The 27,747-nt window shown below is 40.0% G+C and overlaps 1 protein-coding gene across 1 annotated transcript in view; it reads right to left on the bottom strand.

Annotated features, from left to right (window-relative positions):
* Positions 1 to 14,443: 14,443 nt before the first annotated feature.
* The window catches only part of LOC114560872 (A disintegrin and metalloproteinase with thrombospondin motifs 20), an 83,978-nt gene continuing 70,674 nt past the window's right edge, over positions 14,444 to 27,747 (bottom strand). The window contains exons 29-39 of the mRNA XM_028586531.1: positions 27,456 to 27,623; positions 22,662 to 22,835; positions 21,609 to 21,779; positions 21,115 to 21,321; positions 20,837 to 20,966; positions 19,874 to 19,968; positions 19,680 to 19,774; positions 19,362 to 19,495; positions 17,692 to 17,783; positions 17,395 to 17,499; positions 14,444 to 17,081 (exon numbers count right to left, since the gene is read on the bottom strand). Of these exons, the coding sequence (XP_028442332.1) occupies positions 16,992 to 17,081; positions 17,395 to 17,499; positions 17,692 to 17,783; positions 19,362 to 19,495; positions 19,680 to 19,774; positions 19,874 to 19,968; positions 20,837 to 20,966; positions 21,115 to 21,321; positions 21,609 to 21,779; positions 22,662 to 22,835; positions 27,456 to 27,623 (1,461 nt within the window). The 3' untranslated portion in view covers positions 14,444 to 16,991. The remainder of the gene's footprint in view (positions 17,082 to 17,394; positions 17,500 to 17,691; positions 17,784 to 19,361; positions 19,496 to 19,679; positions 19,775 to 19,873; positions 19,969 to 20,836; positions 20,967 to 21,114; positions 21,322 to 21,608; positions 21,780 to 22,661; positions 22,836 to 27,455; positions 27,624 to 27,747) is intronic.

Below are 27,747 nucleotides of genomic sequence, written 5' to 3'. Positions count from 1 at the left end.
CAGCGAGATTTATCACCTCACAGACACTTGATGGCTGAGGCCAAAACAATGCTCAGTGCGAAGGGGCTTTCTAACATCTCACAGACTGTAATCTCACTTGTTAATATGTTGTATCTTTGAAGGGGAAATTTGCAACAAGTCCTCCAAACCATACGACGATATAAATTGTTTATTCCTAACCTTTAATACAGGGGTGGCGAACCTGTGGCTCTTGAGCCGTATGCCTCTTTGCCTGCTCCTTTGAGGCTCTTACTGTGTGGCTAGGGGCTGTGTTATTGGTGGATTTTTTTTTACTTTTTGAAACATTTCAGATAAGTTAAAAAATAAAAGCATTTGAATGCATCTGCCAATACATTTGCCAATTATTTTAAAATAAAAAGTAATGCAGCTGAGTTTTTTTTATGGACAGATTCTGCAACCTGAGGAAAAAAAGCGGCCACAGATCACCTTCCTCATTAACCCTTTCACTGCTGAATCAGATTGTTTGAAAGCCCCTCTAGTGACAAATGAATGAAAGAGTCCCTTCGAGTGGCCACAACAGAGTACAACCAGACCTAAAACGTGTTGTGGATAACAAAGACTGTCAGGTTTCCCACTGAGTCAATCTAAGTAAGAAAAAAAACCTAAAACTGCTATGTATTATGACTGTCATTAGATCTGGAAGTCACTGTTGCTGTTGTAATGTGGACGTGCATGTGTTGTGTGGCTTTTTGCTATGGTTTGTGTTTTTTTTGTGGCTCTTTATGCTGAACTGGTTGGCCACCCTGCTCTAATACGACCCGCGGGAGCACTTCATAAATGAGTCCCCCTAGCGGTGGCAGGAAATACGACCCACTGGAGTGTTTTCACTCCTCATATCTAAAGCAGAGAATGTAAAGTTGTTAATGTTGTGAAACAGTTCCAGTTTGGTTAGGTTTAAGCAAAGAAATTAATTGTTTATGTTTAGGCACCAAAACTACTAGGTTTAGAAAAGGATCGGGGTTTGAGTTAAAATCAGACGTAACTTTACGTTGCTCCCTTTGTTTTTTTTTATCCTGTTTTAAAAAAAATGCTTGCCGTTTACTTTTATTTTCAAACGGTAGTGATGGCCAAATGAAGCTTTGTGAACCATTTTCTCTTTTTTCTGAGCCCATTAGATGAGGCTCTCTCTTCAACAAAGGGTTGAAAACACAATGAATTGCCATTCCTATAACCTTTTTCTTTCCTCCATCTAGTGAGCTCAGAACATAAAGACAATGGTTCACGAAGCTTCATTTGACCATCACCATCAAACGGTACATGAACCATGGCCTCGCAAATTTGTCCCTGTGGCCACTGTAGTATTAGCCTGGCTCCGCCCTCCTACGTACTTACGCTCAATTTTCATTTCCCTGCAGTACTACGTCTAGGTTTGCGGTATAGTCTTGGGTTTTCTCCAGCCAATTTTTTGGGCGGTCTAATCAGCGAACAGAAGGAGTTGCTGAGAACGAAGACGTTGAGGCCGTGCGCTAAAGTTGTAGTTCCGTAATGGCGGCGGAGAAATATGTGAGCAAAGCCATTCGGTCTGTTGTGGCAACGCTGACAAATATCCAGAAGTTAAAACCCGAGAAAGAACAATCTTTGCTGAGTTTTGTTGGTGGCCATGATGATGTGTCCCTTCTCCCCACGGGGTTTGGGAAATGTTTGATTTTCCAGCTCGCTCCGTTAGTGGTGAAGGAGTTGGCTAAGGCTAACGCTAGCAATGCTAATGCTAAATATAAGCCTTGTCCGTCTCCCCTCTTGTTGCACATGCCCATGACATACGTCACAACCAAACATTAGTGATTGGTTATGGCAGATGCAGAATAGCTCTGGGCAGATCCAATAGTTTTAAACTTCAACAAAGTACCCACCTTCAAGGAAGTTAACACTTGTCAATGGAGAGTGGTACGAGAGTCTGGTAGGACCAGGCTACTGTAGTATTGCAGAGAAAACGAAATGAAAAAATTATTTTCCCCATGGACCACCATTATGTCCTTAAAACAGTTGACAGGACACCTCAAACAGCAAACAAAGTGGATTATTGCTCTTTGTATTATGATTTTTTTTTTTATCCATAGAAGGTGTTATATTTGTAAAACCTTCCCAGAGCAGGACATTATTTGTGTGACGTCATCCCAATGTAAAGGCTATGGGCCGAGCGGGGTCAGCAGGGGAAACGCTAATACCCGTTCTAATATAGGAATGTGTGAATCTTACCTAGGCCTACATAATAGACTAGAAGGGATTTATCAGTGTCTTCATCAGCAGGGGAGACATGGAATCAATGGAGATTAAACCCAGGACCCTGACTGGAGGATCCTTGGTATCCTTTAAGAATCTGAAAAGTATAAGGCTACATGTTGCTCACGTACACTTTGCACAGGCTTAGTATCCTCTGGGAAAGTCACCTGACATTCGGATAAAATAAGGTGTAACCCAAAAGCTCAGATTCAATTCAATTAAATTTTATTCATAGTATCAAATCATAACAAGAGTACACTTTACAGATAGAGTAGGTCTAGACCACACTCTATAATTTACAAAGACCCAATAATTCCAGTAATTCCCAGATGACAGCACATCCTGTCCTAGGGAAGTTTGGCCATTGGGTGTGCTTCTTTGTCATGGTTACACAAAGATAGCTTGTTGAATCTTTTTTTATAGAAGGATTTTTTTACTGGTTTTCCCGAGCAAAGCAGTTTTTCAGTTTGTTCCTTGCACCCTTGCCAAATACTCCATCGTTGTCTACTGTGACATTGTGAAAGAGCCTCGTGCAGAGGCTGATTTTATGAAAACCTGTGACAAGAGGGCTTCCAACACATCTGTCAGCTGATCATTTTCCCCATGGGTGACTTTAAGTTGCAGAAAGCACATGTTTTTAACAAGGCGTAAAAAGAAAAATAACAGAAATGATTGCTTTGAAAGGTTTGATAGGTTTTTTGGATTCTAACGAATGCACTTCAAGCTCATTAGAATTTAGTTTATGGGTTTGCTGAGGTCATGCTGGAGAAATCTAAAAATGCATATCTGGCTATGGCTCTGTGTACTGCCAGAAGAGATGGACAGAATCAACTTTCAGAACATATTGACGGTGTCAGCGAGTAGAACAAGTATTCCCATAATTTCATTCTAATGCCTCAGCAGCTGCCCTGAGCCAAAGAGGCTGGCGTGTGAAAAGAGAAAAGGCTGGGAAAACAACAGCCCTTTGTCAGACACAGACAGGAGCACTGCTGCCATTTGTAGCCAGTGAAGGAATGTGACAGCACCAAGGTCTACAAAAATGATACAGAACATCTCCGTTCTCAGCAGATACTTTAGAATAGTTCAGTGGAGCAAAGAACTACTGTGACGTGGTGTGTTGTGTATTCATCGATTAAGAATAGAAGTTGCAATATATTGATAAAAGATACTGTATGTTATGTCTGTTTGTTATCCCTCACAGGGGGTCAGATGCATGAGACTCATGATTCACGACTAAAACTCTGTGATCATGCATAGATAAAAATAGGCATAAGCATTATATGCATCAGATTAAAAAATAAAGTTCATATGCCTGGTCCTGTTTTATAAATCTCAATAATTGTGGAACCAAAGTGCAACATATCCAATCCCACAGTCAGCCCTAAATGGACATCTACATCTGGCCCCAGGTGCATCTGACAGCTTGTCTCCATCTTGGGTGCTGCTACAAATTCCAGGTGAAGCTAACATTCAGGGGATGAGTCTAAACAAACATTCCAGGAGAATCAGCTGTAGACAAAAGAAGGGGTAACCTCCAGTCCACAGATGCTGTAAAGCAGGCCTATCATTTCCACTACAAGCAGAGCTCTGTAATAAAAGTGCTTCTATCAGCCAAATTACCCATCCATGGTCTTGCACCTGATATAAATCAGATGGAAGAAAAATTCCACCTACCACTTTAATAAGCATCTTGTGTGCACAGACTCAACATTCATACAAAGATCAAACATTCTGTAACATTCTTGGGGATATAGTGTGTGTGTGTGCCAACACAAAATTACAACCTGGCAAAAAAAGATTTTTTTTTACACCTCACTAATGTGCATTTTGCACAATATGACTTTTTGCTTTGACATGTGGGACAAAAGCATTTAAGATGATTCACCCAGATAGTTGTAATATCTTTTGAGGAACACCCAGAAGAGATAATTTGGATAGTTTGAAGCCTTTGTCTTGGTCTACGGGCCTATCGCCTCTTAGATCCCTTAAGCCTTATTGTATGTGTGGATTCATGCAGGGATAACAGCATGTCAGTGATGGGCCACGCAACAATAGTTGAAGATGAGAGAAGTGTAAAGGTGTGACAGAGGGCTAACAACACAAGGCGTTGCTTTGGCTATGCCATGCCTATCTAGCAGAGCATCAATACAACACTCCAATGGTCTCTCTGTGTGGCCTTGGTTTCTCCGAATGTCTTTGAAAGGGTTCTCAGCTTCTTGCAGTGGCCTCATACTTGAAAATGGCCTTGGAAAGTACTTTACCACCAAAATAGATAAGATCTTTGGAAAGAAAATGTGTGTTTGCAGTTTATTTATTGCTGCCATGGAGACAAACTAGTTCAGTGAATTACTCAGTAAAAACGTAACACATGATAATTTCAATATTTTCTATTCAGTCCTAAACCGAGCATTAAGTTTGAGCCATTTAAAACAAGCCACCTTTAAAGTTTTTTGTCTGTAGTCCGGAGTGGTCAGAGAGGAAAAATAAATAGAAAGTAATATATCAATACTATATCACATTATAACATATTGTATACTACAATATGATAGTGACTGTTACAAAATAGCACACATTAAATCTACAAACCAGCATGCAATGGTTGATACTATACCAAGCATGACCGTTTAATTAGAATACATCTAATCATGTGTCTAACAAGTCTTCTGGGCCAATTAATCTGAGTCAAATCTTGTCCTTATGGCAACTGACAGACAGACAGTCTGGTCAAAGTGGCCACTGATGCGGCACTTTGTGCCAATAAATGTGTCACAAGCAGCTGGGTAGTGTAGGTTGTTGAGCTGCAGTACCATATGGAGTGCTAAAACTGAATCGAAAATCCTGCTGCCATCATGGCATGTGAACAGCTCATGAATCTTTCTTATAGAAATCATTATGTTCCATTCAACAATGTCAGTGCAAAATGGGAACAAAAGGCCAGTGGTAAAGGCATTAGGATTGAATTAGAGACTTCTTTGAAAACAAGCTGCAGCACAGAAGGTGGCTACATGGGTCATTTTAGAGTTTTCTGACATGAAAATTGAGAATGCATGTTGGTTACTTTGGATGTTTGAGAGCAGCCACCATTTTTGATTTACGCCTTGCTTAAAGAACACTGATTCTCTCAGCAGACAGATTCTGACCTCAGAAAATTTGTACACACATACACACACACCTAGCATCACGGTGCATATGCAATTTCCAAATTTCAGTCATTTTTTTTAATTTCAATTGATTAATTTCAATGAACTGGACTGCAGATGCTGTTTACTATAAATTAAATCATGTTAAAAGAATGATGTCCCAGATAAAAAGTCAGCATTGTCACACATTATTCAGAAGATGTGGAAATGAATGATCAGCATTGTGCTTGCAGGATAGGTAGTTAGAAGTATAAAAGTATACATAACAAATGGACTAGGATGTTTTGTCATAACCTAACCCTGTTTGGATGCTTACTAAAGAAAGACATACTTAGACAAGTAACACAGAGGTCGGATTTATGCTTTATTGCTTTTATTTGAAAATATTATGATTACATTTTACAATGTTACACTACAAGAGAAGAGGTTTTGAGGATGAGGACTAAGAAAATTTGGGAAATGTTAAAGCTTTAGTGCGTAACTATTTTATATTAATGAACATCCGTTACATTCAAGCCTTTGCCAAATGAGTAAATGCAAAGCTAATTAAACTTATCAGCTCCACAAAACACCTATGTATGTATGCCTACAAAATAGTGTAGTCCGGCAACTTTCATGCGCAGAAGCTCGAGTGGTGATAATTACCTCTTCCAAAGAGTCCATTAGGTTTTTTAAATCCTCCATATCCTCCTTGGCTACTAGCAACTGTGTGGAGGAGGGGTGGGGGTGGTGCACGCTCACCGAAGGCTTGCGTCATGTGGATGCAACAACAGTGTTGTTGTCATTACTTAGATTCCTCATGGGGGGAGACAGAAAATACGCATTATAGCTTTTACTCTCTCTCGGGTAATGAGTTTGGCTGGATTTAATGGACTTATCTTCCTCAAATCCTATAAAGAGCAGCACAGAGCAAATAACGTTAGCCTAAACTCTGATATGGTAACACCCAGAACCGCTCTCACACAATGAATGTGTCAGTCCTAACAGGGCTTTCTAACATAAATTGAACCCCACAAAATAATGTAATGAGCTAATGTTGTTTTCTTGGCCTAGGCAGTAATGCTGTACTTACTGAAAGTAGTTAGCTGGATATGCTAGCCACAAATAAACAATTTAAAGCATTCCTTACACAGCTTCATCATGTAAACACAGCATTGTGGCAGCATTTTACAATTAAGTCAACAGCTGCTTTAAACACAGATATATAAGGTGTGTACTGTATATATGTTTCATTTAGACATTTGCTGTAAGCCTCTCTGTTCCTCCATCTCTCAAGTTCAAAAAATACATCTATTCCTCCCCTAAATACTGATCACAAAGCTCAGTATTACAGGCACTGAGTGGATGGCTAAATATGTACTTTAAAATAATATAAGTACATTTGTATAATGGGGGCTGGAGAGCTTTGTTAGGCACTATAGAATGATGAAAGCTTCTCATCGACTATTGTACTGGCCTTTTGAAGTGGTTTTGTCTGTGTTTGAGTAGCACTACCACAAGACAGACTGGATGGAGTGCCCCTTTTGCTATGCTAATACACACACACGTACATACAAAGAGATACCGAGACACACACTATCTGGACAGGAAGACTCAACACAAGACAGCACTTACAGTAGACTGGCTCTTAATTAAAACAGGTAGACAGAGGGGTGGAGATGTTTTGGGGGGAAGGACATTGTTGAGGGTTTGAGGGCCTTTTGAATGATGAATAGCTGGACAACAGTGGGACTTTTAGTGGGATAAATATCATCATGCAAAGAAAGAATGATTGATACTTACAACATAAGTTATTTTCATTGAGCCCGAGTGATAGAGTGTGCAACCAAATGTTTAAGTGCCTAGGAATTTCCCATTTTTCTCTTGTCCGGAGATCATATCTTCCTTTGACAGAGGAAGGCTAGTCTACATGTCTCTTGGGTACAAGAAACCAGAACCTATTATTTAGTCAAGCGCAGAGAAAAAGTGGCTTCTGAGAGCAGAGGACCTTTAGAGAAGTGATTGATGTAAGTTAACCCTGTCAAATACAGGGTTATGGATCAGTGCAAAATGGGACATAAATCACTTTCAAATGGTCTTACCTACCACTGTTAGATCAGACTGATACACTTTTTGCTCTCACTCTGCTGCCTCTATGTATGTCTGGAATATATCTTCATCAATCTACGGTTTTAGGTATATGTATGCTAGCAGTAAAATTGCAGAAATTAGCTTATTTTATACTTGCTGAGGACAACAGTGCCCTCCTCATCTCATATTAAGCAAGGCAACTGTTTCCATTTTTCTCCATTGTGAATATCCTCTAAACACAAATTCCAGGAGCAAAATACAGTATATTGCATGTTGACAATAATGTCAACAACAAAACTATCTGCCTCAAATCACTGAATTTGGCAGTTGTGTTTTGTTCATTCCTGTGGCTCATTCCTCATCGTTTGGGGGCTCACAGTACTGCTGTATGTGTCACAGTAACAATAATAATAATAATAATAATCAAAGGTTTTTGTCTTCTAAACCCAATAAGTAGAAAAGTATTGAAATGGTAACCCTTCCCTTGCCACAAACTGGACTTGAATATTTGAAGGTGACAGAATACCGAAATATTGTTAGTATTATGTATTAACATATTATTTCTGTTTGCCAAAAAGTCATTTGCAGACAATGTGTAGTATGTTGTACATATGACAACACCCCAAACAGAACATAAGGGTCAGGGTATTATTCTATTTAGTAACATTGTCAATCAACAAATTTGAGTTTTTGAGGTGATATCTATCTTTGAGGAAGAGCTCTTTGGCTGTGTGATTTTTTTATGTATTTTTTTAAGTTTAATGCATCCCCTCTGAAGCAGGAAAACAATTGTGCATGAAAAAAAAGACATAATCTATTCTGAGCTACCTTGTCAAGAATTCCTTCATGACCGCTAATGTATTTTTCATAAGCTCTGCAAACCTTTCCACTGAAAAAATACAACACGTCGCTTCTTTTTCGCACACAGTATGAAACTCTCAAAATGCTAAAGCTTGAATGGTCTATTGTTTGTGTCATCACATGACAGGGTGTGTGTGAGGAACTGGATTTTATACTGCATATACCTCACAGGCCTCTTGTTAGTACGAAATGCAAGCGAACAAAGGCGACATTCTGTTAAGAGGTTTAATGGTGACATGAGCCACAACAATGTGTAAAAAACTCCAGAAAGCTGATTTGATTAGAGTGTTAAGCTGTTAAAAAAATAATTACGCACACACGCACGTACACGCACACACACACACACACACACACACACACACACACACACACACACACACACACACACACACACACACACACACACACACACACACACACGTTTTCCAGTGTCTTGACAGCTAAATTCACACACAAAAGACTGGCAACAACTCACAGCTAGAGCCAAATCTGGCATTTGCCTCATTCATTCTAACTATGCTGACATCGGGCAACATTTTCCAGGCTGCTTAACAGCCTCAAGTTTTACAATGGGAAAGTATTTTCCGCAACGAAAACACTGCCACTGGTCATAATGTGTGCATTTCCTAAATGACTGTCAGCAGGCTTTTATGACTATGTTGCTTTGTTCACTGTGAGAACTACAGCTTTGTTTGCGAAACAAATGGAGTACTTCAACCTCAATAATAGCTACAAAATGTAAGATATCTTGCATGGAGTTGTAACAAAGATCCCTGAGCAGATTTGAAAATCCTTCAGTAAGTGTCTTCTGTTCACTAAGAGCCTTAATGTGTGATTCACGCCAGAGTCTCACATTCATGGATCAAACAATGCAGGTCTATTTTTCACCACGCCACATGTGCATATGGGCTATTGGCACATACATGCGTACCCCAGGGGTCTGACACCAACCCCCCACCCCCTTCATACCTCCTCCAGTTGGACCATGTCTTTCTCTGACAGCATACAGCCCGGCCATGTGCAGTGAATAGGTGGTCAGCTTTGGACCAAGGCTGCAGTCGGCCACACATCGCATGCAGCTGTTACAAAATGGACACTCTAGACATGTAACACAATACCTAAATATGACCTCATTCAGTCTCAGCCAGTTAAAGTCAAAGCTGTCATGATTTCGTTCAAAAGCGCTGGCAGCCAGGCTGCCGGTACACTTTCTAATGCCTGTGAGGCAAAGTGCCAATGGCTTCTACCCCCAAACTACTGATAGCCCAGTTGGCAGGGGAGATAACTGTGTAATCGTGTGTGGTTTTCATGGATTTTGAAGCAGACATGGTGCATCAAAAGATGAAATTGATACTGTTCAAGGCCAACTGTTCCACTATAGGATGGCGTGTTAATAAGTGAGTGAGGGGTGGGAGGGGTGTGTATGTGAAGTATACAAGGATTTGAGCTCGCCTAAACAACATTCTCCTATTGCAACAACTTTCACTGTGAAATAGTTTTTGAGAAAAGTTGAACTCTAGAGGCTAGATGTTTCTGCTTACTGCTGATTATACAGGCATACATCTCTGCAGGGAAAGGCTGGAGTTTGGAAAGTATGAAAAACTGGAGCCAGAAGATAATACCCACCATATATTACCAGTATCTAATCATCAAATAACTTCAATCAATCAAACTAAAAAAATAAAACTAAAAACTAAAACATGATCATTGAATGGTGTTTTTTGCCACTATATAACGCCATGGAGGTGGACAGCCAGTCTGTGATGCTTTGCCACCATCTACTGGTCGGTAACAAAGATACATTACAATGTTGACAGAAAACTTCACCATATTACTACATTAGTGTAGTTCCATTGAAAGTAAATTCTCCTGTGTTGAATTGTAAATGATAATAAGAAGTAAAGCTGAATGGTAAAGACATTCGTTTTTAAAAGGCATTTCAACAAGAAGACTGTGATTATGCCTGATCATTTTCAAATATATTTACTCAAAAACTATTAGTGTTCTTGCAAATCACCGCTATTGCCGCCGAGGGAAATTCACTATGTCTTTTTACAGAAGCCATTTTGACATGTCACAGTAAGAATTTAATTTACCTGCTCTGGGTGTCATGGTCCTGGTGTTGTCTATGCTGGATCACTGCACACTGTCAGGGCTTACTGGGACACTTGAATAAATAATATAAATAAAAGCTTATTGATGTTATTAGTAACACCTGTGCTTTTCCTACAATCACAAGTCTGTATGTCTGCTGTGAAAAAGGCCTATACTCCAAGCCAGTATAAACATATAAGACATCACACTCAATGAAAATTAAACAAAAAGACAAATATCTGCCTTACTTTTTTACTTTTAACTTAGAAAAACTGGAGAAATGAGGTCAAATTAAAATGCTACCCACCCTTACAGATCACATGGCTGCTATGGATACATGCATATTATTTATAATGTTTTAGAAAGGTTTAGATTCCAGCTGGCTGGCTGAGGGAGGCTTACCTGCAGCCCAGCCAGCAGGTTCAGGGAGAGGCAGAGAGAAAGACCTACAAGCACACAGAGTGGGTTAAAGCACATAACATACACAAATGCAGTGTCTTTATACAACCTTGAGGTTGTAACTTGTCCAAAGGCGACAGTGTCTTGATCTCTTCCACCTCGTCTCAGCCAGAAAGGATGAATTGAATGCACCTGCACTTCACAGGAAGATCTGTATTGATCTGCACAGCATACACACTTTACAGTCCTCAGTCTAACCTGCTATTAGGTTTTACATTTGTATCCATTTACAAAAAAAAAAACAGAACGGTCATGTAACAATCTTCCTTTATATTATTTTATGATTTATATGCTAAAGGTTTCTGTGGACATTTCACATTGTCTTAAAGTTTGCCTTAGTCTGCTCTTATGAATCATACATAACAAAACATAACTGTCACGCTGCCACACCATATAACGGGCAGATGATGTTGCTTGGCACTGATAACTTTAAGAGGTATGTTGAAGAAACAGGTCAATAGGAAGGTAATAGTGCAAATAACTTGGTATTTCCTAACAAAAGGTTACTGAAACAGAGGCAATAAAGACCCTGAAATTAAGAAAACTATGTTGAAGCAAAAAAGAATAAAACAGTGAAAGCTACAGTCTCAAACTCCCTAATCCTCCCTAACTCTAGTAAATGGCATTTTACCTTCTCAGCCTCACCTTGCTGGAACCTACCACCAGTGCATGGTAAGTACAGGGTGAGCTAAACAGAGATTAGGCATCAAAATCAAACAAAATAATTAACAAAACATTGATGTAAGATTTGACATCAGAATATATAGAATAAGCACACCAAAACGTAATAGAATGTAATTAAATACGTAAGTATTTTACCTATCCAACAGTCCCCTCCATGCTAAGAAGACCTAATGATTCAAACCTTTTTGCACTATCCCTGATTGAGCAGCTGATCTTCACCAACATCCCAGGAAGGACAAAATAAAGAAAACTCACACACAGTATGAACAGATCATAATCCTGTGAAACAACAATAAAACAAAGAAATTAAACAGCTATTTCCATAACCTGATTGACAATGTATCGGATACACTAAAACTTTGGACTAATAATTACACAGACACAAAAAACACTGTTAATGTTGCAACCTTTTCACAATAACATAACATAACATGTTACCGATGTATCCAACAGAGACAGGGGATGTAAGATCTTGTTTGACACAATAGGGGTCACTGTTTGCTCAGTTAAACAAAATACATGTTTCATTGGGTAACTAGTTGGATACCTTATGAGAACATAATTCACCAGAAATGTCACTATAATGTAATGTGCTAAATGTTATTCAGTTAGCCTTACACACCTGTATTAAGTATCAGATATGGTTGTAATTTTGTTGCAGTAGCTAAATAAGAAATACTAATGTAGATATGACTGTACTTATTTTAATGTATGATATTTGCATTTAAAACTGTCAACAACTCAAGAACACGTCTGGGATGCAGTTCAGTTAAAGTTAAAACATTAAACTTAAGCATTTCACAAAATGTAAGTACAAGTGTCTGTGCAAACCAGGTGAATAGTGGTTTGTGGCTACATGCTCTTTAGTACAGGTTGCAGCTGTAGATTGCACTGGAATGTCTGTACCTCAAAGCAGACTGTGCTTCATGGTGAACATCAATCATTAGTGTCTTTTATGAGGATTCTCTGTGCAGGTTTGTGTTTTTCAGCTCAGTCATTAAAGATGTCTGGTTTACGCTCCCAGTAAACAGGCCAGGGATGCTTTTTCTTAACTTGTCCATAGCCTGGAGAGCCTGGAAGGACCTCAGCGCAGCTTGGTTTCACCGGAAAACTGCTCTTTGTTGTCATGCTTCAGGACTCTTCTAAATCCTAAGATTAGATTTTAGGAACCAGGGCAGGCTTCTGGCAAGAAATCAAAGCAGTTCTTGAGAGACCAAAGTATCTGTTTTCATTTAATGTACAAAGCTATCTCTGTGCAATGAGCCCTGGAAAAGTGGCTTGTATATCAACTGTTGCCTTTTGCTGAAGTACCTGCAGCTTTATTACTGAGTCATTTTGGTGACATGGTTCCTCGACAATGGTACTTTCCACCTCTTGGTGAAGTTTTCAAAGCTTACTGGGAACTTACCTCACTCACTGATTTAACATAACAATTTGATGAGTCATCGGGCAGTTGACAGCTACAGCTGTTTCAAGAACACAAGACTATGTGTACTTTAGTGAGAAATGGATTTAAAGGTATTTGCTCTGTTTATGTGTCTCTTAAGTGGAACTGAACTCTAGAGTCATGTTGTGGAAACGCAACCTGCACCGCTAAGTGAATCCACATGGAGCCGCAGTCTGGCGAGCACAAGCACCCATCCAGTGCTAACCTGCTGCCTTTCTTTATAAACCAATTGGTCTCTCAGTGGTGAAGAGAAACTTCGCTATGGCGATAACAAAGACATTAGGGTTTACTCACAAATGTTTCTCTGTGTAATATGTCCCCCTCCATTCAAAAATGTGTTTTTCTTATTGTCCTGTCACTTCGATGTTTGATCTTCACTACGCAGCATGATGTACATACTCTAGAAGCCTGCTGTCGTGAGGGGAAAATTTCTCTATGGTTACCGTAGAGTATGCTTATGGTTTAAGACCTGTACGTATGAGCAGGATTTTGTGACATCACAGTTTAAAGCCAGATGTGGTCCAATATGCAACTTACACAAGTGTGATGTGCAGACTTGAAGCCTCCAGTGAGACAGAGGGAATGGGCTTTTCAGTGAGGTAAGCGACATGTTGTTTCTAGTAGTTACACTTTTGAAATAAACAATATTTTTATATTCAAAGATTTTGTGCTTTCTTAATGAGGGAGGAGTAGATGTAATTTAGATTTTAATGACATAATCAACCTTTTTTTGTATAAAAACTATATCAGACACAAGTTATTGTTCAAGTAGAGAATTTTTATATTTCATAAAACATTTGTTGAGGGAATCTTTAAAGTTGTTAAGACTGAGAGTCTACAGCCATGCAAGCGGTTCTTTAAGGATGTAATTGGACAAAGCGGTGATTAGAGTGAAATTCTAAACATCAGCATCCTAACATGCTGATGTTTAGCAGGTATAATGTTTGCCATATTTACCATCTGCTAATTAGTGCAAAACACAAAGTGCAGTTGAGGCCTTACCAAAGTATTGGACAAATTAAAATGTTAACCTGATGATGGCGCTGGGTGATAGGTCAGAGGATAATTGAAGTGATAACAAATTATCCTGATGGGGGACATTCATTTCTGCAACAAATTTCATGACAACCATCATGGCAGCCTATAGTTGTTGAGATATTTTACACACAAAAAAAATATCAACCTCATGGTGGTGCTGGAGGAAAAGTCAAGGGATCACCAAAGTCAACTTAATTAACCCTCTGGGGACCATTAATGCACAAAATATCATGGAAATCCATACAATATTGATATATTTCTCTCTCAACCAAATTAGTGGACTGACAGACAGGCCGACATTGCCATCCCTAGAGATACGCTGCTAGCATGGCTAAACATAAACATAAATCAACTTGTGTTTCAGCTCAAAAGCATTTTTTTTATTATTACTTATTTTTAACAGCGTTAGTATAGTAGCAAGTCATACAATATAGATATGATTAGTAAGCATAGCACCAGAATCAATCATTCATTTCTTTTATACAGGCTACATAGATACTGTAGGTATATATGATTCTTAAAAATGTCTTTGGATAAAGCATGGCAAACAAGCACACTGTTTCTTTATTCTGTACCAATGCCCATTCAATATTTAGCACACTGTTTACAATTCAAGTATGAATATTAAAAATACACATGTCATAAGTTACAACTTTTAACTGTTATTACAAAAAGAAAAAAACAACAACAGGATTACATTTCTACAAAATGTATGGCACATAGTGCATCAAGTATTTTAAAATTTCTGATACAGACCTCATAGAACAATTGCCCATCATAAAAATTAATGATGGCCAAAGGTTTTCTAGCTGCTCACTGATTATATTTATTTATCTATCTTTTCAGTCATTCTTTTAATCAAAAGAAGCTGCATTGTCTGTGAGAGAAAAAAAAATCTGCATCTATTTTCTTACTTTGGTTAAAGCTTAACATCCAAGTACCAGCATGTTAGGTGGCCTGATAGCTTTAGTAGTGGTCATGGTAAAAGTAATTTATGATGAGTTAACTACTACTCAATGTGTACTTTCCTCATGCAGTGGTTTATCGGATACAATATATCTGGCAACCTTGCAGCTAGATTTTCAGCTACATTAATGAGAGGACCATTACGTGCATTATAGGCAGATCCTACATCTGCCAAAGAGCCAAAAGCCAGTGTTTTCCTTCTCAAGATCAGAGGTAATTCCAGTAGTTCAAAAGCACCATTTAAAAAGATCCTAATTTAAGGTTAGTGGTTACACACTACAAATAGTAGTAGGCTAATACCTTCTTCTTCTTTTTTAGCAAAGCACATATACAATAGGACACAACATTAGACAATGGCTTCTCTGTTGGTAGTAGTCATTGTACCTTAAAACATAGAACATATCTACAATCATTACAGAATAAATATGGTCAAACATAAATATATTACAACACATATCTCAGTAGAGCATGGATGTTTGTGAGAGGTAGGGGTTGCAGGTACCTACAGTAGGCCCAATGGAGGGTGTGAGGTGAGACATCACACCTGATTCTGTGTCACAGTGTAACAGATGAGAACTTGTCTGTGTGGCGTGATTAAAGAAAAACACTTATAACAGAATCCTCATGGTTTAAAAAAAAAACACAGAAAATGTGTATACCGTACTTAAACACTAGGAAATATTGAAATATTTTAGCTATTTCCTCACAGCACTAGTATTTATTCTGTCTCCATGTGACAGTCATATGTCTGTGGACTGTATTTGCAGGTTAAGTAGTTTTGTGAAATAACCGACAACAGGTGACAGCAGACAGACTTTAGAAATACACAACAATGAAAACTAAAATGATCTGAAGTTGTTTTAAATCTCAAGGCTCCTCGCGCTTTCCTAAAGTTTGACCTCTGAAATAAGGCAGGTCACATCAGTAGTTAGTTGCTAGTTTACTCTTTCTTTAAGTCTTGAGCCCCAAAAGACTAGTTCGACATTTTGGGAAATACACTTTCTTGTAAGATGTAGTAAGATGTAAGTAAGATGAAAAGATCGATACCACGCTTATTTCTGTGAGTGGTATTGATCTTCTAATCTACTGTAACTCTTGACAAAAAAACTAAATAAGAGTAAATGCCAAAATGTCAACTATTCCTTTAAACGTGTGTAAGGCCAAGATGATCTGCAGTGTAGCTCATTTAGTAGTCTCAAAAAAAATACAGTGTTTTTGTAGTTCTTTTTTATATATCAGCCAATTGGCCGTCACATTGTAAAACAATATCCCTCGCATACTATTTCAATGTCTGTCTGTAGCACTTCTTTGTCACCAGAGAAGTGCAATGATTATTACATACAGTATATGGATTGTTATACTGTCTCATTGATAGCAAGTCAATTAGATAAATGGTAACTAAATTCTTACAGTGTAGCTGTAATAATAAATATCTATGTACTGTGGAAGGTCACATATAACAAGATTAGTTCCAGGTACTTCATGATGAAATTCTGGAAATACCAGACTTCACTTCACAGAATAACCACAAGAAAAGGTGTTTTTGAAAAATGAAAATGTCTTCCTTGAAGTATTAGGTTTTTCTACTGCTTGTGTAGTTGCTTTCCCAGTATTTTGAAGTTTTGTATCCCTTTGTATGATGCTTAAAACAAATGCATAAAATAGTGTCATAAAAAAAATGCATTTTCGGTTCCAAAGCACAGAAGTGTTTGAAAGTCCATTGCAACACTGTTGGGATGCAAATATAGCTGGGTCTTCTTTAGAGATAGCAGTTTGGATGAAGGACCTGACAGTGGCCCTGTAGTACTGCACAGTACATAGTGTCTTGTATGCTTTAGCTGCCATTTGGTAACTGGGGATGTGATAATTACTGTTAAATGCTTCTCCACCACACTCACAGACGACAACGGGGTCCAACAAATCACTAGCATTGCATGTTCCTGGGTTACTGTCTTCAGGATAGATTTAGGGGTTTGGTCTCGGCATGGCTCTCAGTGGACTTGAAGGAGTAGGCCATTGTGAGCCTGGGGAATGCACTTCCCACAGAAACCACCACAGCGGCCGTAGATTCTTGTTCCGTCCTACAGACAAAAACAAATGAGAAAGAAAAGAGTGGGCGAGGGCCAGCTTTTTACGGCGAGTATGGGCTCTTTGTAAATGTCAGTGGGGATTCCTCTTCAGTGAATCAGACAGAAATACAACATGGAAATTCAAATTAGATTTCAGAGCAACAATCTCATTCCAATACTCCAAGACGAAGCACAATTACACCCCAGTAAAATATATATATATATATATATATATATATATATATATATATAACATCATACATTTCTTAAGAGCCAAATGGCATAAGTCATACAAAAGACAATCGTTTAATAAATTTACTGTTACCTCAGATCTGTGGACTTTGACTGAAACATAGTTGCCCTGTGATGTCCACTTGGTGGCCTCAGCCACTTTGAGACCGGTGCCAATCAGATTAATGCTGAACTGGCCCTGAAAACACACACAAATAGAGTGGTTGGACGTTATTGCCTAGGAAAGGGCATTTTTCCGGCAGGTCCAGGGAATTATTGTAGCAAATGTTTAGTAAAAATCTTTGACTTTCAGGCCACTAACACATATATATGGCACAAAAGGACACATTAAACATTTTTATGAGGCCACAATGTACAGTTTTTCACCAACCTGTGGACACTTGGCTGCACTATAACAATCTCCCGCTGTAGCAAAGGGCACAGGTCGACCAAGAAGAGTCTGGGAAAACTGGAGGTCTGTGACTAGTAAACAGCAAAGATACAAATCTAAAGTTACAATGTGCAGAACAGCAGAAGTAAACAGACTGAATTCAGCTGCTCTAAAGTAAATAACCACACAGAGCATCAGCAACTACAGTTTATGCAATTACATTTCATTGTAGGGTTGATGTCACTTCACTGTCACATCACCAGATGTTTTTTTCTTTCTAAAAGCCCTTTCCACAAACAAAAGATCTTGCAATGAGATTTGGGGTTTGAATGGGAATACAGAAATTAATCTGCATATCCTCTTTAAACCCTTAAGATCCACAAATGCATCTCTGTTAATGGTTTTACATAAAAAAAAAAAGAATATCTTAAAATCCAAGAGGTAAAACCTTCAAAGAACTAAAACTCATATTTGCTATGATGTGTAGCTATTAAATAGTGACTTCCTAACAGTTTGGTGCAAAAGAGAGCAAAGAGATAATAAGATTGATAGAAGATGTATTACCCTTGGAGCTTATGAATCCAGGTATTTTACCAATGTGAAAACGGATATATAATGAAACCGGCTATCGGAAACAGTATTTCCCCACCGTTACAGTCGATTTGTAAGGAAACATTTTCAATCAGTGACTCAATCTGAACCTTGTTTTCCCAACTCTCCTGTTCATTCCTATTCACCCTGCATTGTCACACATGATAACCATGACCAGTACCTTTTCCTGCCCTCATCTCACATTGCCTGTATAAAATGATGATAAAGTTCACAAGATGCTTCCCTTCATCTTGAACTCATTATCCCCCCACCCCCTCGGCTCTCTTCAAGCTGCCTGAAAGCCAAATGAGTACCATTCAGAGGAGGGTGCGGGAACATGTGCTGTCAGGACCCAGACCAGACGAAAAGATGGAAGGATGACTGTGTAGGTTTTAATCCAACTTCCACTCAGCACACACACACACACACACACACACACACACACACACACACACACACACACACACACACACACACACACACACACACACACACACACACACACACACACACACACAGTGTACTAATCCACATACTTTAATCAAAGGCATACTTGGACACAACAGGGAAGGTGGAGCTAACTGTAATTTAATGAGCAGAGGAATATGGCCTGAAGATGTGTGTATTAGTGTGTCTGTGAAATGTGGGATTGCTTGCATGCTAGTATGAGTATGTGTTTGATACAGATGCAACGGAATAAATGGGTGTGTGCTTGTGTATTCAGGTCTTCTTGTGTGTGCTCGCCAAAAGAAAAGACGTGCGAGGCAGCATCACATATTGTCTGTCTGTGCTCGTGAGCAGGCACGCATGTCTGTATGTTGCACGCACGCATTCCTTTACTCTCGTGCTCACATGTTTGTGCTGAGAGGCCCGGTTTCAAGTGCTGGCCTAGTGATGTGAACATGACGCGCTGAAAGGTCATCATATTGACATCAGTGCAGAGAGTGTGGGGAAAGCAGCACATATTGCATTTGGATGAGTCAGTATTAACACTATGGGTCCGAGGGTCAAAACAACACTGATGTGTGGTCTCATTACAACAGAGTAGACTCTAAGGCAATCACACAGTAATTACGCACTCATTATCCTCAGGGAGCTCAGGTCCAGGCGAACTTTGTGGAAGAGTGTGTATCCTGCTGCTGAGTAGTCGTTCCTGCAGTCGCAGTCCTGTCTTCGGCTGCCGTTATACGGACATTCAAAGGGGTTGAGCAACCTTTGTATTAAGGACAATGAGCATCAGGATTTATTCAAAACACACACAGGAATCTAAACACTCCTACAAACACTTTATTTTACACACATGGTGTAATATGCAGCAGAGTAATTCTGAATTACACATTACATAATCACAGAGTCACAGCTCAAGGGGCGATCAGTCATCGCTGCATTATACACACCTGTGCCCATACACCTCGGAGTAGTTGTCTGTCTGACCGCTGCGCAAGGTCACATACTCCTTGGGGAAATCAGTCTGCATCTCAGCACAGTAAATCTAAAGCCAAACACATGGAGACAAAACATGAAAGCCTTTGGGGAAGCTGGAGGTTGAGTCCTAATGTGTGTCGGAGCATTTCTGACAGAACATGCACACCTGTAGGATCCGGGACTTGACTTTGAGATAGTATTCCCCATCTATCTTCACACCCAGTCTCATCTGGACCTCTCGGCAGGAAGCAAACAACTGGCCTGGGAGAAGAAATATGAAGAGAGGAAGGAGAGGTTTCAGTGCAACGGCAACATAGACCCTGAAACTGATGTCTGCCACCGCTTCTGAAACTCTACTTGTGCAAGCCAGTCAGTAAATCTGTTGTCAACAAATGCCAGAAGGATTGCAAAAGATACAAGTAATTAAACACCACTATGAGAAAGGATTGTAACCTGGCTCTCGTCTTCTTAAACAAGAGCTGTTGCAAATGTCTCATTATTTGTGCCTCCTTTGTTTTCCCAGATTGCTGTAGAGCTCATATCAGGCTGATTAGCTGATTAGCATTAATACTTGACGGCAGAACTGGCTGTCAACCGAGCATATCATTTTAATTTCGGCAGTGCCTGACTTGGCAGAAGCCAAGTCGGGAATGAACTACTGAAAAATCTGAAACGTGGGGGAGTGAATCTACAAACTTTGGCCTGCTGCTGGGTTTTACAGCGTTCGCAAGTTCACAATGAAGGCTGCCTTGGCCCCAGCACACACCCCTGAGGCGTTTTGACAGACTGTCCATTTCACAATTTGTAGAAAACTGCTGACTGTCTATTTATTGTTCCACTAAGTAATCACTCCAAGAGGCTTTAAGTGGCGGTCACTGTTCTGCCTAATGTGTTAAAACAAAGCAAAAAATTGAGTTTCTGTAAACGCAATCAGACACGGTGCTGGTTGCCATATACAGCACAGTCAATTTAATTCCATCACTCTATAAATTCCTGGTTGGTAGTAAGCACTACGTGGATCAGATGGTAACATTTTTGAGTTGTGTACATAACAGCCAAAAAGACCTGTGGGTGTTTGAAATTAAGGAAGAGAAGAGAAAAGAATAAGAAGAAAAGGAGTTTGACTGACATTCTCTGTCTTGACATGCAGCTTGAGACTCAGGTCTTTCTGAAGGACGGCAGTGTTTGGACAGTTGGCCTTTGGAGGTCGCACACTCCACTCTGCGCTCCATCACTCCTGCCCCGCAGGTCTGTGAGCACTGGTATACACACAAAAAGACACACAAAAGCATTAATTTCAACAGCTACAAAACAATAAGCAAATAAGCTGCAATTGGATCAAAATCCACAAATGAGATTTATCATCAGAATACATTCTAAATGCCTAACAAGCATTCTTTGTTTCACCTTGCTCCATGGGCCAACTTTCCAGTAGGTTGTGTGCAGGCAGTCTCTGAGGAGGCAAGGACGAGAGCCAGGAGGGTGGGGCTCAGGGCAGTGGGTGCTAGCAGGGGAGGACCGGGCAGCAGCATACGGGCGCAGAGCCTGAGAGGAGGGCATCACGGAGCAGGAGACTATACGCTGCTGGTAGCCCACATCACAGCTGGCAGAGCACTGAGCCACACACAGATACACATTGACAGTTACTAAAGACCAGCATGAGTAAATGTTTGCACTGAGCAGTAATATCAAATACCAAGGTGGGTTTCTTCTTCTGGGCCTCAGTGGTGCAAATGTGCTGTTAAAATATAGACTGTCACTGTCAGCTAATCCAGTGGGGTTTTAAATGCTTTCATTTCATTTTAAAAGAAATACTTTTGCTATTTTTGACTGTTGGTTGGATATTTGGATTGCTCATTAGTTGTATTTGCAATAGAACCAAGCTCAGTCTTTATTCCTACCTGTGACCATTCCCCTGTAATCCACATAAAGTGGCAAGGAGATACTTTGCACGGCTGGTGTGATAGTGGCTGGGACGATGCCTCACAGTAATCATCCTGGACGGGTGTAATTCCTGGGCCCATGCACCTCACCTTCCTGCTTCTTACGCCTTGTCCACAGGTTGCATTACACTACAAGGAAAATGTAACACAGGAAGAAATCAGCAAGAGTGAAAAAGAGTTCCAGCAGAGGGGGGGCAGTGTTGTACTTTCACCAACAACATAAATTACTTCTCAGACTCCTGCTTACCTCTTCAGAGCCCCTCCAAATGGACACTCCATACTATATAAAGGTTTACACAAGTAGAGACAATTAAGTGTTGTGTGACAATGCCAACATTAGCTCTTAAAAAGCACAATCCCAAACATGTGTTCTAGTTGATAATGTGTCCATAAAAGATAAAAGTTAAGGGGGTTTCTCTCAGGCCCAGTAATGGTTTATAGGAGCATTTAAAAGTAATGATATAGACACAAATCTTAAAATTAAATTATGTAAAAAGTGTGTGGATTTTCAACTGTGAACTCAACAAGGCTGTAAGTTCTCAAGGCAACACAGACAGGACTCTGAACACTGCAAACATTCTGCAGCAGGAGGACACAGTGCTATGTCCCTACATGGTGCCCCTCTTTTATGCCTCACTTTCGAGGACAAAGCCCGGGACATTAAAGGAAGATGAGCCAAAGAAAAAAAAACAGCCTGCTAGCGTGACACAGAAGAGTGATATTCAACAGGACAAAAGGGATGATGGCCATCGGTACTTAGAGGTTTGATATGATTTGCTGACAGATGGTTATCACCAAAGCCCTCACGATTGATGTGAGAGAGCAAGGGTACCTGCGGGTTCTCCATTTAATGGTGCCGAGAAAGAGAGAGAGAGAGAGAGAGAGAGAGAGAGAGAGAGAGAGAGAGAGAGCAGAGATCTCAGCCAATAAAAACCCTAATGAGATGGTTAAACATCTGTTCAGGGGCGAATTTTAGATAGGAAGAGAGAGAACAAATGTGTCTGTACTTACTTCTTCCCATTCACCAGCGACCCAAGTGTAATGTGTGCATTCTGCAGTTTGGCATGGCTGGACAATGGCAGGACGCTGGTGAGCATCACATAGATCCTCTCTGACCCGTCCGCTGCCTTTTAGTCTGCAGTAAACATCTCGGTTCTGAACTCCGACTCCACAGGTGACAGAACACTAGTAAAACAGACACAGAACACACATCTGTACAGCATACTGTACGACCAAGGATCTAATGGGAGAGTAATACTTATTTTCTAACCTCTCACAGAGCTGATCCTAAAGGAGCATTCCACTGATATCACACATAAAGTTCAATAGTCGTCATGAGGAGTACTACTGATGATGTCATCAGGGTTATCTTGGATTAGACTTTTAGACACATTTTTCACAAAAAGTCTGTGTTACAAACTGAAGGGTGAGGTCTAAAATAAGTGGACATTTAGATAAGGGTGTCTAATGAAAGAAAATGTAGAATCTTGGACTATGGACTAAAAGTCAGGATAAGTCAGCCTCTGCCTCTTCGATTGGGGTCCCTCTGTATTTGCTGCCAATTTGTCCCAGTTGCTAACTACGGTACTGCAAAACAAAAAATCTCATCTACCACCATTATAAAAGACATGTCTGTAAAACTGCTGAAGAGGACACCTTGAACTGCAAACAAATTCAAATATTACCTTTTCCTATTTTGATCCTATGAAGGTTTAATTGTTGTTAAACTTAACCTAAAGCCTAGCAAAGCTATTTTTAGGTACAAGATGTCATCTCGATGTAAAGTATATGGCACAGTCTGGAGGGCTCAGGGAAAGACATGAGTCTGCATTTGCACTGGGCTGTCCAATGTGGAAGCAAACCAATAGAGAAAACATGGCATATGTGCTAGGATGTGACAAAAAAATGTTTGTTTGGTCTGCAGTGTCTGATCTACTGTTTTGATGCTCCAGATCAATGTACTTAATTCTGTAAATCCAAAGCCAGTTTGTCGCTTCTTTGTGAGACGCACGGTATATATGGGGTCAGACAAAGGTCTATCTCAAGCATCTCTTTCATGTGCTTTGAGAAGCATACCTGCATACTGAGGCCTGAGCTGATCAGCCTGATTTCTCTCCAACTCTCCTACAGACCTCAAAGAACCATGCCAGGCCTCAGCAATTTCACACATGCAGAAAAATCGGTGCATTATACAGAGAGTATCCAATTTCCTGAAAACTTCCAGATGTGTTTGTGTTGTTCATTTCTCGCTGCAATTGTGTGTTATCATTACCGAGTGTGTGGTTGAATGTGAACGGTCAAGGACTTGAGTTTGGAAAGAGATCAAAAAGCACCACAGGAAATCTGTCCTTCATAATAAAAAAATATCTTTTTGTAAAAGCATTACAAATAAAAGCTGCTGTTAAAGTGATTATAGCCACTGTTAACGGTTACAGTCGGCTTTTAGAGGCATTGTTTGGACATGTATACAGAGCATTCAGAATACGCGTCTAAATCGGTTTTTTTTACCTCAGGCTTATGGTCAGCTCTGTGCGTTGCTATGGTTTCTGTACACAAACCAACCAGCCAACAGTTAGCAAGGCTGGAGACCCGATAAGAAGGAGAAACACAGCTACTTTTAATCATTATCAAAGACTTGGATATCAACAGGTTTTTGGATATGCGCAAACATCGGTACGCTGACCTTTTCAAGAAGCTGGTTGAAGGAATGAAAGAGGGACACTGTGTTTGCACGGTCCAACAAGTACTGTTTTGCACAGCTACATGTAAACGGAAATATTAGTGGAATACTCACTTTCATTAACCATGTATAGAATTTAGTTGGAATATCGTCTTTTTCGGAATTAGGGCAAAAAACGGAATATTATATGCATGTAAACGTAGTCACTGAGAACTGTTGTCTTTGGAACTTCTTTCTACCAAAGAAATAGACCCTATTTGTGTGGATTATCCGGTGAAACATGGAAACAACACATTTTTATGTTTCCAAATGTATATTTCATGCCTTACAAACAAAATTCCATTCACCTCAATTGTTTTAGAGTGGATGCAGATATTTGGGCAAATAAAACCAAAACTATCTGCACAGTTGGACAGCTCTAGTCAATAATGAGAAAACACCCCCACTCAGAGGTGACTGAGAGGGCCGGGTAGCTGTGGAATAACTCAAACAGTGGGTGCTGAGGTTTCAAAGTTGTCACATGCATGGATATTAAGATATAAAACATGTCTTTATGCTTTAGTTGAAGATTTCATGGTTGCTGGTGGTATGCAGAGGAAAATGATGGCTTCCAGACACCAGCGAGAGAGAGAGAGAGGGAGAGAGAGGGGAGGACACCCTTAAAGAGAGGGGAGTGGTAGGAGTCTTGTGAAAGGAGGAGGACGTGGTTCTTCATGGACCTTTTGGGATTTAACAGTTACTTGGAATGGAAAAGGGATATGGTTGATTTTTAAACAGGAGATAGAAAGATTTTTGAGAATATCTTTGAATTAAACACACACACACACACACACACACACACACACACACAAACACACCTTAAAGCAGCTGTAATCAATATCATTTGAACTTGTATGTAAAAGGGGTCAGTCATAATGATGAACCCACAAATTACCACCTGGTTCTACAGAGCTTCATGTCTTTTTCCTCATTGTTTTGGTTTTTCAGCCTGCCAACTTTACTCTCACTTAGCAATATAAACTTAAAAGTTGATAACACATCAGTGCTGTGTTCACAGATGTTTCCCAAGCCCCCAAGTGGCCAAAAACACCCCTTGATATTGCAGGTTTAAGAGGCAACCAGTGCAAGCTCTTTGTATTTATTGTGTTTTTTTAAACATACAGTATACTTGTTCCTTAGGGTAATCTGACTTGACTGAGCATGACAGACCTTTCATTCTGCTCTATGACTTGAGATAAATTTGGTTTTGAATATTTTCTTCCCAGTGGGATCTTTGACGTGACTTTGAGCCAAAACTGTGTTGCGGCTGCATGCAGATATCTCCTCTTGGTAGTAGATACAGCAGCTGGGTGGTCGGCTTTGCAGTGACTGTGACCTCACCGCTCCTAGCGACTTCTCTATGCCTGGCCTTAGCCCTTCCAGTGTCTGGTTGCACTAATGTAGGGGAGAACCGGGACGAATGAAACCGTTTTTAATTAAACGTCATTTACAAAGACATCGTAAAACACTGAAAGCTAATATTTTGTCACTAGCAACCTAAATCTGTCCTCTGTCAAATACAGTTGCATTTTCAGCTCTGACTGAAACCGTTCGGGAGTTATTTAAGCAGTAGTCTGACGCGCGTTTTGTTTCATTCGTCCCTCCTGGCCTGGACGAATGAAACATCCAGTTTAAGCTATGTCCACTTCCCACAACTTCAATATTTAGCAACATATCATGAATGGTACATTAGATAGGTGTTATTTCAGATAGATTTCTGCAGGGCTATACGTCTTGATGAATGTCGGTTAACAACTCATTGCCGTCATTGTGAAGCGCGTATCTCGCAATTATGGAAATACCATGCACTATGCAATTTATATAGCTAGAATAATACATGTTTCCAATTATATAATGTTTCTATAGTACCAAATGTTATTTTGCTCGGTTATTATGTGTGTAAGGCCACCGCACATCTAAATAAGTACGCTTCGTGACCCACAGCCCGTCAGTCTCCATAGGATAACATGGGAAAACTCGACCCCCTACCTGATAGCCCCAAATATCTTTACATCTTTCTAAAACCACTTTTCCATGTCTCACCTGTATAAAATATTGTATAAACACAGATATGTGTGCAATTACTTAGAATACATGGGGTTTACTGCCTGGTCAGGACGAATGAAACAGCTGTTTCAATCGTCCCGACAGCAACAATTGACATTTAAACCTATTTTGCTCGTAAACTAAAAAACTGTGACATTCCACACTGTAGGACATTTTAAAACACAAATTAATCTGTCATATGACCATGCCAACGGTACATGAAACAATAAATACAACCTGTCATTAAAAAGAAATTACCGCATCAAACATTTTACTTGACGCACTCAAATTGGGTTCGCGGGTCTAACTTTGTAGCAGCATGATGTCATGACGCCAACTTTCCAGGGTCTGGTAGATCTTGTGTGCTTTACGTGCTGACGAAATTTGACATTTGCAACGTGTATGGTTTTCGGGATAACTGCAATGTTTCATTCGTCCCCCGTTTCAATCGTCCCGGTTATACCCTACAATGGTACAGAAAGCTGCTGTGCTTCAGGACGTGTGTCAATCTTAACATCATGCTTTCATCTGTATGGGATGTCAACCTGGGCTGCTCTCAGCTGCAACTCTGGATCTCCATATTTACTGTGTGTTTTGAGCAACAAACAAATTAGATTAAGTGTATGGAATGTGGTTTGAGCGTACAAGCTTTTGTGTGCGTCATGCAACATGTGATGCTCTTGAAAGATGCTGGTCAGTGTGTGCTCTGACGAAAAGCTTCAAAAGAAGGACTCGCTCAACATAAATCTGTAGATTACACTACACAACTACTTTAAAACTTTGACTATTTCAAACCTGACTGATCTTAATGTCAGGTGCACTGCACATTTAAAAATCCAGCCTGTGGTGTTTAGTTCACACTTGTGGAAATGACACATTATTCTTGACCATGTATGTACATGTCCTGCATCTGCAACCTCTTGGAAACCTTCTGCTGTGTTTGTGTTGCAGCTGCTAGTAGCAGTTACTGTTAGTATGGTCCCTGAGAGTGCCGGGGCTATTTTGTGAGCCAGAGGAGATGGTGAGAAGAACAAACATACCTCACTCCACTTGTTGGCCTTCCAACTGGGGCATCCCCGCACCCTACAGGCCTTCTGCATCCGCGGCCGGGGCAGATGACCGCAGTGTTCCTCCTCTATTTTGGTTTGGTTCTGATAAACACAGGCTATCTCCCGCTGCTTGGTCCCCCGACCACAACTCACTGAACACTATAGAGGGAAGGGGAGAGGGGGGATGGGTGGAGAATGAGAGAAAAGAAAGGCATATTAGCAAAGTCCTGTAGAAGACCATAGCTCTCAATCTCTAATGACAGTGGTCATGATCGTGGTTCCA

This window comes from Perca flavescens, chromosome 8 (assembly GCF_004354835.1).
Source record: "Perca flavescens isolate YP-PL-M2 chromosome 8, PFLA_1.0, whole genome shotgun sequence".
Lineage (NCBI taxonomy): Eukaryota > Metazoa > Chordata > Actinopteri > Perciformes > Percidae > Perca > Perca flavescens.
Note: the sequence above shows the minus strand (reverse complement) of the source record. Positions and strands in the feature narration are given on the sequence as shown.